The 13,588-nt window shown below is 32.5% G+C and overlaps 4 protein-coding genes across 6 annotated transcripts in view; 3 read left to right on the forward strand and 1 right to left on the reverse strand.

Moving 5' to 3' along the window:
- Nucleotides 1-373, forward strand: part of LOC105852004 (zinc finger BED domain-containing protein DAYSLEEPER-like) — a 3,694-nt gene extending 3,321 nt beyond the window's left edge. Inside the window, exon 3 of the mRNA XM_073364271.1 lies at nt 56-373. Coding sequence (XP_073220372.1) covers nt 56-373 — 318 coding nt within the window. The remainder of the gene's footprint in view (nt 1-55) is intronic.
- Nucleotides 374-2,055: 1,682 nt separating this feature from the next.
- On the reverse strand, nt 2,056-7,707 carry LOC101507744 (formamidopyrimidine-DNA glycosylase). 3 transcript variants are annotated; one of them, XR_012162708.1, is made up of 10 exons: nt 7,353-7,707; nt 7,205-7,256; nt 6,552-6,609; nt 5,736-5,804; nt 5,536-5,661; nt 5,054-5,104; nt 3,886-3,963; nt 3,547-3,802; nt 2,801-2,835; nt 2,056-2,719 (listed from the first exon to the last, which is right to left on the reverse strand). XR_012162708.1 is itself a non-coding variant. In XM_004486593.4 (10 exons), exons 1-10 carry the CDS (start codon nt 7,579-7,581, stop codon nt 2,309-2,311), a joined length of 1,209 nt encoding a protein of 402 aa, XP_004486650.1. In that variant the 5' UTR covers nt 7,582-7,702; the 3' UTR covers nt 2,056-2,308. The 3 variants fall into 3 exon arrangements, 2 of the variants coding, with proteins under 2 accessions (XP_004486650.1, XP_004486649.1); XM_004486593.4 differs by having other exon boundaries at nt 3,703-3,802; nt 7,353-7,702; XM_004486592.4 differs by having other exon boundaries at nt 3,547-3,649; nt 7,353-7,699.
- Nucleotides 7,708-7,889: 182 nt separating this feature from the next.
- Nucleotides 7,890-11,449, forward strand: LOC101506999 (NADH dehydrogenase [ubiquinone] flavoprotein 2, mitochondrial). Its single transcript, XM_004486591.4, has 10 exons — nt 7,890-8,047; nt 8,163-8,195; nt 8,291-8,356; nt 9,032-9,148; nt 9,670-9,747; nt 9,842-9,947; nt 10,067-10,113; nt 10,639-10,716; nt 10,822-10,887; nt 11,077-11,449. The coding sequence occupies exons 1-10, from the start codon at nt 7,991-7,993 to the stop codon at nt 11,182-11,184; spliced, it is 756 nt and encodes a 251-aa protein (XP_004486648.1). The 5' UTR covers nt 7,890-7,990; the 3' UTR covers nt 11,185-11,449.
- A 1,710-nt stretch (nt 11,450-13,159) lies between these two features.
- LOC101506027 (uncharacterized) overlaps nt 13,160-13,588 on the forward strand; it is a 2,274-nt gene continuing 1,845 nt past the window's right edge. Inside the window, exons 1-3 of the mRNA XM_073367507.1 lie at nt 13,160-13,315; nt 13,394-13,475; nt 13,576-13,581. Coding sequence (XP_073223608.1) covers nt 13,406-13,475; nt 13,576-13,581 — 76 coding nt within the window. The 5' untranslated portion in view covers nt 13,160-13,315; nt 13,394-13,405. The remainder of the gene's footprint in view (nt 13,316-13,393; nt 13,476-13,575; nt 13,582-13,588) is intronic.

A 13,588-nucleotide genomic window follows, 5' to 3' on the forward strand; every position in this document is an offset into this window, starting at 1 on the left:
TGAAGATGACCTTGCTGATATTGAATTCTATATATCTGACTTCACTACTAACCAGCAATTTAAGTCTGAATTGAATGAGTATCTGGAAGAGCCTCTAGAGCCTAATGTACAAGAATTTGATATTCTTAGTTGGTGGAAAATTAATGGATCAAAGTACCCAACATTGTCTAGAATGGCATCTGATATTTTATCTATGCCAGTATCCACTCTCTCTGCAGATTCTGTTTTTGACACAGAAATTAGAAAAATGGATAACTACCGTAGTTCTTTAGATTCTTTGACCCTCGAAGCCCTTATTTGTACTAAGGACTGGTTCCAATGTGAATCATTACCCATTGATGTTTCACATGCACTTGTGAAAATGGAGTATTAGATGATAGATTTTCCTCATTTGGGGTCTAGTAGTTTTTAGGTATTAAAATGTTGATGAAATTTTGATTGAGGTCAATTAATTTCTGTGATTAACAGATTTTTTTGTTTATATAATATAATATACTTGATTCTATTTTAATAATTTTTGTTTATATATACAAAATATTTCTCCTTTGGATCTATATCTCTTAGTGTTTAAGGTTATAAAAGTTCGTCTAAGAAATATTTAATTTGGATTTTGGTTAAAATATCTCTTATATTCTTACTTATGGTATGGTCAGTATTTTTCAGTGTATGTTAATGTCGATAACATTGTATTTGACTTTGGCTAGCAACGAAAGTTCAACTATAAAAGACAAACTGGTAAAACCCTAGAGATTAGATTTAGTACTAAAAGACATACTAGTTTGGTGTAAATATTTCTCCCCAAAATATAAATGTAAATGTTGTAGAAAATGTGTAAGTTTATAAAGTCTATACACATTTAAATTTGTATGTAGATTTTTCACTTCTTACACGATCATAAGTCTTGCGGCATTAAGAAATTGATTTCCAAATGACATTTAATTATTTATAATTTTTTAAATTTCATATTTATTAACTTTTTCTGTAATATCTACAAATGCCAACTGTAATTGACAAAAAGGGAATACCAACACCCGTATAAAATGATAATGATAGATGAAGATTAGTCTGAGTTTTTTAAGGGAGAAGATTAATCTAGTTTGTAAAAGTTATGATGCATATTTTATTGGAGTGAGATTAAATCTTGCAATATAAAGATTATGTTGCTGGAATATATATATATATATTTGAATCTTAATTTTTATTTTATTTTAAAATAATATATAAAACTCAACGCATTTAAACTTTCTATCATAAATAAAAATGTTTATATAACATGAATCAATAGACATACCATTGTCCTGTATAACACTTAAAAACGGGATAAAAAAAATAAAAAAAATCCAATTTTGTCCTAGAAATACAGCCACAATGAAAATGAATCATTTTCTTCAAATATAAGAGCGGAAGAGAGATGGTTATAAAATTGAGAAAAAGAGAAAGATAAATACGATAAAGAGAAATGTAGTGACATTAGAATAGAAAAGAAATGCAGTGACATTAGAATAGAAATAATTCAAATCCAACCACAATCTATTTTAGAACAATACACCATAATTTTTAAATTGCTCGATTCTTACAATTTTGAATACTAAAATGTTGATTTACTCACTAGTAGATATAGATTTTTTGGTTAATAAAAAATTTGAAGTTCAATTTGAGAAAGGTTTCTCTATGTCGTTTCAGAAACAAAGGTCAGTTACATAATTTTACTAGATGCATCCGCATATAAGTGTCAGTCAAAATACCAGTGACATATAATGTTTATTGAAATGACAAACGTTAGTATGTTATGTGTAGGGATTTAATTCTCTACTTTATATCACTCAACTCTTTAACCCTCCTCATTCTAAGCATCTCAACCAATCTTTTATTTAGGTATAAAAAAAAAGTGTATATCAATGACAACCCCGACTAATATCAAGGCATTACATATTTTTAATGTATGAAGTCCGAAATTCTGCAATTGATGATTCTCCCTACTAACCTTGTAGAGGACATGCCTCCCTCACTCTAAATTTTTATTCACAAGAAAATAATAATAACCTAGATCAATGAAAATATGGCATAGACCAAAAACAAATTTTAGGCCTAAAAAATACACTGTTCACAAGGCGTTAATATTATAATTAGTTGCAAAAACTGAAGGCATTCAACATTTGTCTGGTTAACATGTGGAAATTAAATTATCATACAGTAATCATAACTTGTTGAAGCAACGCCCACCAACAGGAACATGATAAAATCCTTGTCTTGTTCTAGAGCTGAGTGTGAATACAGCCATGGCAAAACTGTTCAAGTTCAATAGTTGCTACTTACCTTTACTCCTAGTACTCCTGCTATTTTGACTGCCTTGAACACTTTTCTTCGATTGCTTCTCTCCCGTAGCTTGTTTCTTGTTAATCGTCTGGCCTGGTTTCTTCTTTTCAACTTGACCACTGTCATCCTCATTATCAGTACCAGCATCACCATCATTGTCATCGTCTCTTTCCTCGGTCTTTTTTCTTTTGGAAGTTTTCCTACCTTTAGCTCCAGCCTTTGCCCCGTTCTTTGGTTTGAGACTTCCTGAATTCTCTTCTTCCATCTTTGTAGGATTCTCAACGTCATCATTGTTACCATTGTCTACACTTGTTTTCTTGGAGGATTTCCCTCTAGGCTTACTGTTTTCTTTTAACTCTTGTGATCCACTTAGCTTTTGCAACTCCGGCACATAAGCAGTTGTCTAAGCACAAAAATTTGCAGATCAGAAATAAATGAAAGATAATGACAAAAAACAACGAGGGCTATGTTCAGAATGGCATACCCTGCCACCTGCTGTGATGAAGTCAATATTTTTCCCTGCAATCACATGAAAATGTATAATAAATGTTTGGGTTTGGCACCAAAAAACGTATTTTCATTTGTTATTGTTGGACGGGAAAGCAGAGTATGTTTCATATAATATGTAGGCATTGCAAAAGAAAGTGTAAATTTAAAAGAGCCAAGAAATTGATTTTTGATAATTATGTCCTTGTTATATATCGATCCTACAACACATCCGATGAGTCAGGACAGATAAGAAAAGAGAATATCAGCCACTTTCAGAAACCCTCTTCAAATAATTGGGGGTTCACAAAATTCTCAAAAATTGAAGATCAGCATACTTTTTTATAAAAAATATGAATAAAAAATAGTAACAAAGCTTTGATTTAACAGGAGGAACCCTAGAGTTTCTAAATGGATCTTCAATATGAATCATGATTCTTTCATTTTTACATTTGAAAAAAAAATTAACATATAACATCAGTACTCCAACGTCACTCTCCACAAGTTCTAAAACTTCACTAGTATTATTATCCTTCCCCTATAATATGAAGACACGTATAAGAACTTGTAGCTTTTATCTGCAATCTTTTTAAAAATGGAAAAACAAGACCAGGATTGATACACTCTGGATGCTTCAATTTTCACAACGATCCAACAATAGTAAAATATGGTAAAATATGGTACCATTCATGTTGAACAAAAAAATGATAGTTTTTACTTTTTACACAAAGTAGGGAAGCAGACCATCAATAAAAGCTTTGCCAGGCTTCTTTTCGCGAGAATGAAATATCCAATTAGTGGGATATTGACTACTATCTGCTCCAACTTCAACTGCTTTTTCAATAACCTGTAAAATAAATCTATTTGTCAACTAATAAATGCTAGAAAAGTATTCCTCACCACTTATTTTTCCAGGCTTTTTTCCCCATCGAGAATGAAATAACCATTCAAGGGGAAAACGGGTACAGTCAGCATCAACTTCAACCGCATATTCAATAACCTACAGGTTTTATCCTCTATATTTTTTATGGAGTCTACACGTTTGATAAACTATAAGCATTTCAAAGTAAACCAGTATCCCACCTCTTTAATGCACTTATGCAAAGTTGAGCAGCCTTCTCCCGACAGAGTAGAAGCTGTCTGCCGTGGATGAATCCTTGCCTGTAAAAAAGGGAAATATAGTAGTCTATAAAGCATGGAATAAATTATATAATTTGGATCTTATGCAAGGCTAGAATGATAGTTTAACCACTGACTACAAAGAGAATGCCAGAGCAGATACAAAGTCCAGTGAAATGCAAGTTCCAAAAAAATTTAGAGCTCCTGCTGCCTAATAATAATTAATAAAAATATTGATGCAAAAACAACCATCACCACTAAAATCTTTTCTCATTAAGTAGCATTGGCCTCGTGAATGAAACAATGACATAATGTTTTATCACAAATCTTGTCCAATGATAGGCCACGACTATTTGGTTCCAAATTGTTCCTAATTCTTTGACATTGAAATATAAAAATCTAGTACAGTGTTAGTAATATTAAAAGTCTAACAACTTAAATTCATCTAGATTGATTTCAGTTCTATGTAAAAAAGGTAGATGATTTCATTACCCAAATAATAAGTTAACAACATAAGTCTGAAATCAATATTCATTTTATATTCTAGGAGGAGCATCATTGTTCCTCAAGACAGTGACAGACTCAGTTGAAATCCCTTTAGGAAACATGAACTATTTGGGGAGTGGTTTCCTCTTTAACTATACATATACCCACAAACACAAAGGAACCTTCATATCTAAGACTAAAAGCAACTAGTAAGTATCCAACATATTTATTCTAAACAAAAAGTATGCTCTATTTATTCCCCATTCTAACTAGATATCAGAAAATTCACAATCTTGATGACATGAACAAAAAGTATCTATATGTTCAATCTGCACAGGGTCAAGGACCTACAAGAAACCTATAAGGAGGACTAGATAAAACCATCATCTTGCTGATGTAATACAGTAATGTTAATACAACCAAGGATATAATGATCGTCTATTAAAAATCAATTATTTTTTTTGCATTCATTTAATCATGCTTATTAACCATTATACGACCATACATTTAAATTGCTAAAAAGACCAAGTTCAGATGTAAATTAAAACTTAACAAGTCACATATAAACTAAATTCTTCTTTTTTTAACAAATAATTGGAAAATATCAAAGATTCAAAATCATAGAGGGTATGATGGATGCACTTACTTGATACAGCACTTCATCTGCAACCCAATTTCCAATACCTGAAATATAGCTCTAAAAAGAATGGAAATTTTATAAACTACAAGAGAAATATGATATGCACACATATAATACACACACATCAAAGAAATTGCCAATGTAAAGGGCTACACTTAAACAAAAATATATGCTCACTGCATAATAAGTTAGCATGAGTAATTCATCGAAATATAATTTATTACAACAGTACAAATTTACATAATGAACTCCATATTTTTTATCTTGTGCGCCTTCCCATTTGCCTCGTATACACTCAAGCTCAAGTCATCCACAAGTATACGTTATGATATCAAGTCGTTTTCCCATAATTTTAACCTCCAACCAATATAAAAACAGAGAAAAAGAAAGCGTGTATAGTAAAATAATAATTATATCCTGATCGTAAACAAATTAAAAGACAAGTAAAATACAATACTTGGGAAGTCATTAAGGTAAGCAATTAATACTTGATCTAGTAATAAAGCCTTGATTTCAGTTTTTTTCTTGTGCAAACGTTCAGTAAAGTCGTCAAGTGTCATGGGTTCAAAGAGTGCATCAGGACCAAGCTCAGATATGGGAGGCACTGATGTCGGCTGTATCAAGAAAAAATTCAGTTAATATCAAACTTATTAATATGGATGAGAAATTGCAAGTAGGGTCACAATACATCTTTGAGCAGGCGAACTCTAGCAAATCGCCTTTTGTCGGTGAAAGACATCTCCAAACCATCATTTAGCTGCACCAATGTGATTTAATCTGGTTAATACTCTTTTGAAGCTCACATAAATGACAACACTTACTGGGGAAACATATCACCAAAATTGACGGCTGACTATGCATTCAAAGAAAATTGGAAAATCAGAAGACAAATCACCCTTGCACAGAGGAACAACAAAATGCTTCACTACAAACAATAATCTAATAATATTTGGAAACCACAATGATATATTACAACATGAAAGCAATGACAAGTCATTACAAAACATATCTGCAAGCACTAACAGTCCACAATAATATCCAATGATATGAAAACAAGGATGAAAGTCGTCACATGACAATACAAAAATTTCCTGACCCAACCTTTCATCAGAGATGTTTTACACCATAAACTTAAAAAACTGAACCTAATCAGAAGTTCACACCCTTTTGCTCCCCAGAAATATAGAGAAAAAACTTATTTCCAAATAAATATGTAGATTGGAAAAACTCCATCCGCCAACTATAACTTCTGTTTGTCTATTTGATCTTCGCGGTTTTGAATGGAAAAGAATGTTTTGTGGATGTAGACAAATTAATCTGTTTATAATACATTGTAGCCACAAATAGAATCTAGCCCAACTCTCAACAAATAGTCTACTCACATCTTACAACTGAATACCGATCTTATGAGTCCACATAAATTTGTCTTCAACTAACAAGCCCAAAGATTCAAAGAGTGATAAAGTTCAAGCATTCCACTCATCAATGCAGTGACAGCTGTTACCTGAATAAAGAATTTAGAATGTTTGGAAGGCCATTCATCCTTGTCATTTACAGCAGACCTGCATGGAAGTTTATATCATCGTATATTAATCATTGAGGGAACTTTAGGTGCCAAATAATTGCAACAAAATAACACACACGGCTTAAGAAGTTCTACACACTGAGACATGGGAAGTTAGCTTAATATCAAATTAAAAACTGTTAATAGACGGGTAAAATAAGTAATTAACCAATTGAAAGCATTTAATTCGCATTCTGAAAATAATTCCTGCTAGAAGTTTACATCTAAGCTTGGATCAAATATCGAGTTTAATTGTTATGCATTATAAGTTTTACAATGTCACAACCATTCATGAAGATAACTATGAATATAATTATGGTAAAAGTCACACATTTCTAATGATCTAACATTGATTGTTAGTGTGAAAACTCTTTACACGATGTATATAAATTAAATCCTCAAATAATTTTGCATACTTGTATGATGCTAACAGGGCAAAATAACTTTCTAATATGAAGAAAGTTAAAGAAAACATTAGTATATTGTCAAATTGGAAAATGCATTAAAATCAGAGTCTATGTCATCAAAATTTTGAAAACCTTATCATTAACGTGTAAAGCAGAAATTAGTTAACGATGATCTAACGGCCTCACCTTTTATACTTTGTTACTGCAACGCCCTTGATGTATATAGCACCAGCCATGCCTAACATAGTTACATTTAGAAACTCGTAACTTAGAGAGAGAGAGAGAGAAAGGAAGTTAGGGTTTAGGAAATAAAAAGAAGAAAGAGAGAGTGTACCGAATTGGAAGGAAGGAAAAGGAGGAGAATCAAGTTGAAGCCACATGTTTTTGCCCTTCCGGCGAGCTGCAACGATTGTCTTGCCAACAACTGAAGCTTCAAACTCGGAGCGAGAGATACCTTCGATGACTTTGGAATCATCAGCAACGATGCACTTGGTTATTTTCTTCCCGACACAGTTCTCTTCCACCGCTCTCCTCGCTGCCTCGACCTCCGGTAGCTCCGGCATTGTACTCTGCTATGAAGTTTTCCCGCGTTCTTTCTTCACTTCTCTTCTTACAACAAGCACACTGTTATTTTTTCGAGGTTTTGGGTGGTTGTACCGTTACAGGTGAGCACGGTTTCAAATCGTATCCGTTCATACTACTGTCGCTGCATGCCAAACAACGGCTCCGATTGCTTTTTAAGATTCTGGCTTACATATGTCCTTTGGAATTGGGCCAGTGTACATAAAAGGCCCAAATGAAATGTTTGGCGATCTCATCCATACACGTGTCATTATTCATTTGATGAAATCGAACGGTCACCACGCTGCCACATCTCTATGTTCTCTTACACTACACCACCCTTCAATACTCTCTAGCTCTCTCATACTCGTTTCTACGATCCGTGGTTGGTTTCATCTGGTTTCTCCCAAAATGCTGGCACGCCTCGCCGCAAATCGTTTCAACGAGATCCGTCAGATTTTCCGTCAGGTTTACATTCAATTTTCTCTTACTCTTTCACTTCCATTTCTTCTTCTTCTTCTTATTATTATATTATTATTTTTCAATTTTTCTTTTTTTCTTTTTGGTTTTCCCCTTTTCGCAGCCATCGAGGGCTTTCTCAACCGCTCTGAACTATGTAAGTGTTCTTCTTTTTATTATCATTTCATTTTTCTCAGTTTTCATTTTCATGGTTGTGATTGTTGATTGAGTCGATTTTGTGTGGGGCCGCAGCACCTTGACTCTCCAGACAACAACCCCAACCTTCCTTGGGAATTCAACGATGCTAACAAACAAAAGGTATTGTTCCATTGTTCTTAAATTGTAAAAATTCAAACTTGGAGTGTGATTATCCTCGTATTATGTGATACACTATCAGTATGTAGCAGTAATTCAGCATTTGGCCATCCTCCTCATTACCCTTTTGCTTGAATAGATTTGTTCTTTACTCCGATTACTTGATTAATTGAGTTTAACTTATAGACCCTGTTCGGATAAATAGCTTAATTCAGCATACTTATCTTGTAATTGCTAATCTATAAGTTATTTCTACAACAAAAAGTAAAATTTAGTTGAACCGTTATGATATTATAAGCTATAAACTGTTTTCATAAGCTATTATGGAGAGTTAATAGAAGTAAGCTGAAAACAACTTATGGTCATGTCACAAGTTGTCTATATAAATTCTCTCAAAGAGTCTCACAAATGCTTATGCTGATAGATAAGCTCAAATAAGTTAATCTAAATAGGTCCATTAAGTTAAAAGTTTCTAACTAGGACAAAAGATATTGCCAAAAGAGACCATAGAATTTAGGAATGTATGCCTTAGGATTGGTTTGATCATAATGTTTTTATGAGTAATGGTAGATAAATAGTTCAATATTGTCATTGTGTATATGATCCTATTTAGTAGTTCTTAGCACATATTTTTTTAAATTCTAAACTTCTAATGATTTTAATCTGCGCTGATTACAGGTTAAGGAGATTTTATCTCACTATCCATCCAACTATAAGCAATCTGCAGTGATCCCTCTGCTGGATCTTGCCCAGCAGCAGCATGGAGGCTGGCTTCCTGTTTCTGCAATGAATGCGGTACGTCGGCTTCATCCTTGAAATATTCTTCTTAGTATGCCTAGACAAGAAAGTTGGGAGTAGCATCTATTATGCACTTAATGATCACAAGCACAAGACAGCTATATGATAATAGTTACACCCATAGTAAAGGAAGTAAAGAAAGATCATGTAGTAGTAAAGGAAGATCAAAGTAAACTACAGGCCAAACTATTAACAGGGGGTTTAGATTTAAATGGTCTGTTGGTAGACATGATTTATGATCATTGTTGTCAAATGGAGGCCAAAGCTAAATCTGTAGTGGATCTTTCTCAATTGAAAAAGGATTTGGTTGATGGTGAAGTCTAGAAGATTAACCATGCTATGTTTTCAGTCTATGCACGCAGCAAGGTTTGCTTGTAGCTTCGAGTTGCTATAATACAGGCGTACAACACTGGATGCCCTAAATTTACTTATTGTTTGTAACCTGAATTATAAAATTCTTAATAATGGAGAAAACTATTTAAATCCTTTACTAACAAACAGTTTTGTGAATCATTCAGGTGGCTAAGGTTGTAGAGGTTGCTCCTATTAGGGTATACGAAGTTGCCACATTTTACTCAATGTTCAATCGATCTAAGGTGAAAATCATATCTTGCTGCATTACTTTCATTTATGCTAATTCACGTTAGTACAGGCCAAAACTAGTTGGATCAATCTCCTTTGAATATTCAGGTTGGCAAGTATCATCTATTGGTCTGTGGAACAACACCTTGCATGATACGAGGTTCACGAGAAATTGAAGAAGCTTTATTGAAACACTTGGGAGTGAAACGAAATGGTTAGTTAACCTGTTTTGATTTCTCCCATTACCTATTGCTGAACCTGATTTTATTCTTGATAAACCGGGACTGTATGTTTTTTCCTAAGAATTTGTTTCTTTTTACCTTTGATTTGCAGAAGTAACAAAAGATGGTTTCTTTTCTGTTGGAGAAATGGAATGCATGGTGAGTTTTTCTATGAGAATAACTTATCTTATTTTCGGCATGTTCCTAATATTTGAAGTTGCAGTCTTGCTTGATTTGCACTGAAGCAATCATTGTATAGGAAAAAAGTTTCATGAAGGACAAAACTGGACTCCTGGTGGTCATTATTTTGATAGCTTTAGATAACTGATATTTAATAAACAAATTCTTAGTATTCTGCCCTTTTCAGTTATATGAAGTTGTCCAAATAATCCCTTAGATCTTTAGCAGTAGAAAACGATCTTTATGTGACACTAGTATCTAACTGAGAAAGATGAGAATCGCCTATCATGTTGGTTGGTAATGAGAAGTGCACATTAGAATTTTTCCTTGGGCTTAGCTCAACCCTTACAAAATCAGCTTATAAGGTAAGGGATGTCTTGTCTTCTGTGTTTGCATGCCCAGACATGATTGCAGTCCTTTATGAAGTCCGAAGGAGTGCCAATGTGATGTTCTTGGCCGTAGTTTTATTAGTAACACATGATTGAAGTTGTTGGTGTTATGCAGGGATGTTGTGTGAATGCTCCAATGATTACAGTGGCTGATTACTCTAATGGATCAGAAGGATATACTTATAATTACTATGTATGCCTTTCCTCTTTTCACTCTTTTTTAGGGGGGCAAGGGGTTTGTTATTGTGCTTGTACTTCTGAAACACTCTTAAAATGTTATATCAATGTTCGATTCCAGGAAGATGTAACCCCGGAGAAAGTAGTTGAGATAGTGGAAAAGCTGAGAAAGGGCGAGAAGCCACCGGTAAGGATATTTGCCATGATCTATTTCATTATTGTCGATGTTTTAGATACTTCAGCATCTCTTTGTCGAGAAAATGCTTTCTGTTTTTCTTTTAATTGCAAAACTATTCCTTTTTCACCTTATTTTCTGTTTCAAAGATCAAAGAATTTTCTTATAATCTAACCTTTCTGAATTTTTAATTTTATTTAGCACGGTACACAAAATCCACGGCGGATTATGAGTGGACCTGAAGGGGGGAATACAACATTGTTAGGTGAGCCCAAACCTCCTCCATGCCGTGACCTGGATTCGTGCTGAAGTGTGATACCTTTTTTGCCTTCAATAATGTGTGAGGCTTGCACATTTTCAAGCTTGCCTTAATTGGAATATTATCAAATTGTATGCTCAACCAATTTTTGTATTAACCTATCAGGATGGCTTCCTATTAAAATACCCGCTCCATAAAACGCCACAATTCTCTTGGCTTGTTTATTGCTACTACTTCAGTGTTATCTATGTTTTTCTGTACTCTGTACATTAGTTAATCATCATGAATGAAATGAAATTTGAGATTACCCTGGCATCTAATAATCTTCGTGCTATGCAACATTTCCTGGCAGTCAAGGAAAGTCCTCAACAGGACCGACCATAATCTTGGGATAACGACTTGTTAACTTTCTACTTTCTCTTGCATGTTCACATCTTGTATTTTTCAAAAGTATGAAAACAAATTACTTCAACTTCAATTGTCTAGACCTGACATTTTTATTATTTGGTTTAGGGGTGTACATAATAGAAAGAGGGATTGGATTTGGGTTATGCCTTCAGTTATCTGTTTTGTCTCAAATTATTTTATGGACAATTGATTTTTTTAATTAATATTATACTTAATCTCACTATATCTAAAAAAAATTGACTAAAAAAATTATTAAATCTTACATTACTCCACACTTATAGTCTAAAGTTGAATGAAAAATGAATTGTATTGCAAAATATTTTTTATCACCAACTGTCTTATTAAGAAGGGAGGAGTAAATATTTAGTTGTGCATTCAGTAATATATTTAGACACAACTTGTTTTATTTAACAAATACATGTGAAAGCAACAACTTCCATTTTCATTTGATGATGTTTGTATTGTTGTTTAATATAGGTTTTTAAGCTAGTCCATTTTTTCCAGCTATGAGTTACTTCTTAATTAATTTTGTTAAAAAAATGTTTATGTATTACTATTAGGTGACTTGTCTTAGGAGTAATCTGGTTTTGTCTTTGTATTGTCGTGGTTTTATTAGACTTGTATTTTATCGAGTTTAATTGAATTTTTTAGTGGATTTAGGATCGAATTCGAATCTAAAAATTGACCTATTGAAGACATGATATAGAAAATATTAAATATGACTTAATCCTTCATTTGTGTAAACTTTGATCATTGGATTTTACGATATAAAAGATATTAAATATGACTTTATCCTTCATTTGTAAACTTTGGTCATTGGATTTTACAATATATACGTCAATTCAGCTCTACCATATATTGTGAACTATCTAAAAGAATTATTTAGCCTTATATTTCTAATATTTTTCAAAGGTAAACGAAATTTTAGTTTTCCAAAATTTCGCTTATTGTGTTTTTAGATGATTTTAACATTGTAGGATCACACAAATTTTACTATACTTGATTTTTATATTGTTTCCTAACTTTAGACGATCTATTGAATAAGAGGTAAAAATTTGCTAAATGCTAATTTTTTTACTATTTTCTTGATCTGAGGTGCTAAAAAAACGGTAAGAGTTTAATCTTGTAATCTCAAAAAATAAAATTTGAATATTTTCAAAAACAATCATAAATATCAAAAAATTCACTAATTCCATCTTTATCGAATAATAAAAAAAAAACTTCAAAGATATATAAATAAGATTTTGTTGACTAAATTCATAAGAATTGAGAAAATTAAATGTAGTATTAAATTTATTGACGATTTAAATTGTTTTATTCGTGAAAAAATTGAAAAGAAAGTTGATTTATAATTTTATCGTAGTATTTATTTTATATTATATAAAAAGATGTAACATAAATATGTGAATAAATAATTAATTAATATAGTCGAAAAATTGAAATAAATCTTATAAATAGATGAAAAATTTCAAGAGGTTATAGATCGGAGTTCAAAAATATATTTCACAGTTCACAAAATTATAATTTCATGAATTTTAAGCACCTTTTTTACATACTCAACGTAAAAGTAAAGTATTATTCCTTAGGGGTAGCATGAAAGTATCCGTAGGGTTAATAGCGAGGCAGCGGACAGAACATTTAGTGCGTTTTCGAGAGAGTCGATGATGACAAGGCAATCCACGTGTATATATATATATATATTTTGAAGCAAAAGTCCAATGTGGTCTCAACTTTGAATCCAATCCAACTATCAATCAATAATCTCATCATCAGGTTTCTTCTTATTCTCCTCAAATTTCCATTCCCTCTAATCTCTCTTCATAAACTCAACTTATGCACTGAAAATTACAGTGAATTGAATTGATGGGGACTGCATCATCTATGCTTACTCAATATGACATCGAGGAAGTTCAAGAACACTGCAATCATTTATGTATGTGCTGTGCGCGCATCATCTTCCTTATCTTTTTTATTTTCTTTGTGGTTATATATTATTAAGATCTAATTTATTTTATTTTATTTGTCTTCTTCAGTTTCTCAGCAGGA

The sequence above is a fragment of the Cicer arietinum genome, chromosome 1 (genome assembly GCF_000331145.2).
Source record: "Cicer arietinum cultivar CDC Frontier isolate Library 1 chromosome 1, Cicar.CDCFrontier_v2.0, whole genome shotgun sequence".
NCBI classification, from domain to species: domain Eukaryota; kingdom Viridiplantae; phylum Streptophyta; class Magnoliopsida; order Fabales; family Fabaceae; genus Cicer; species Cicer arietinum.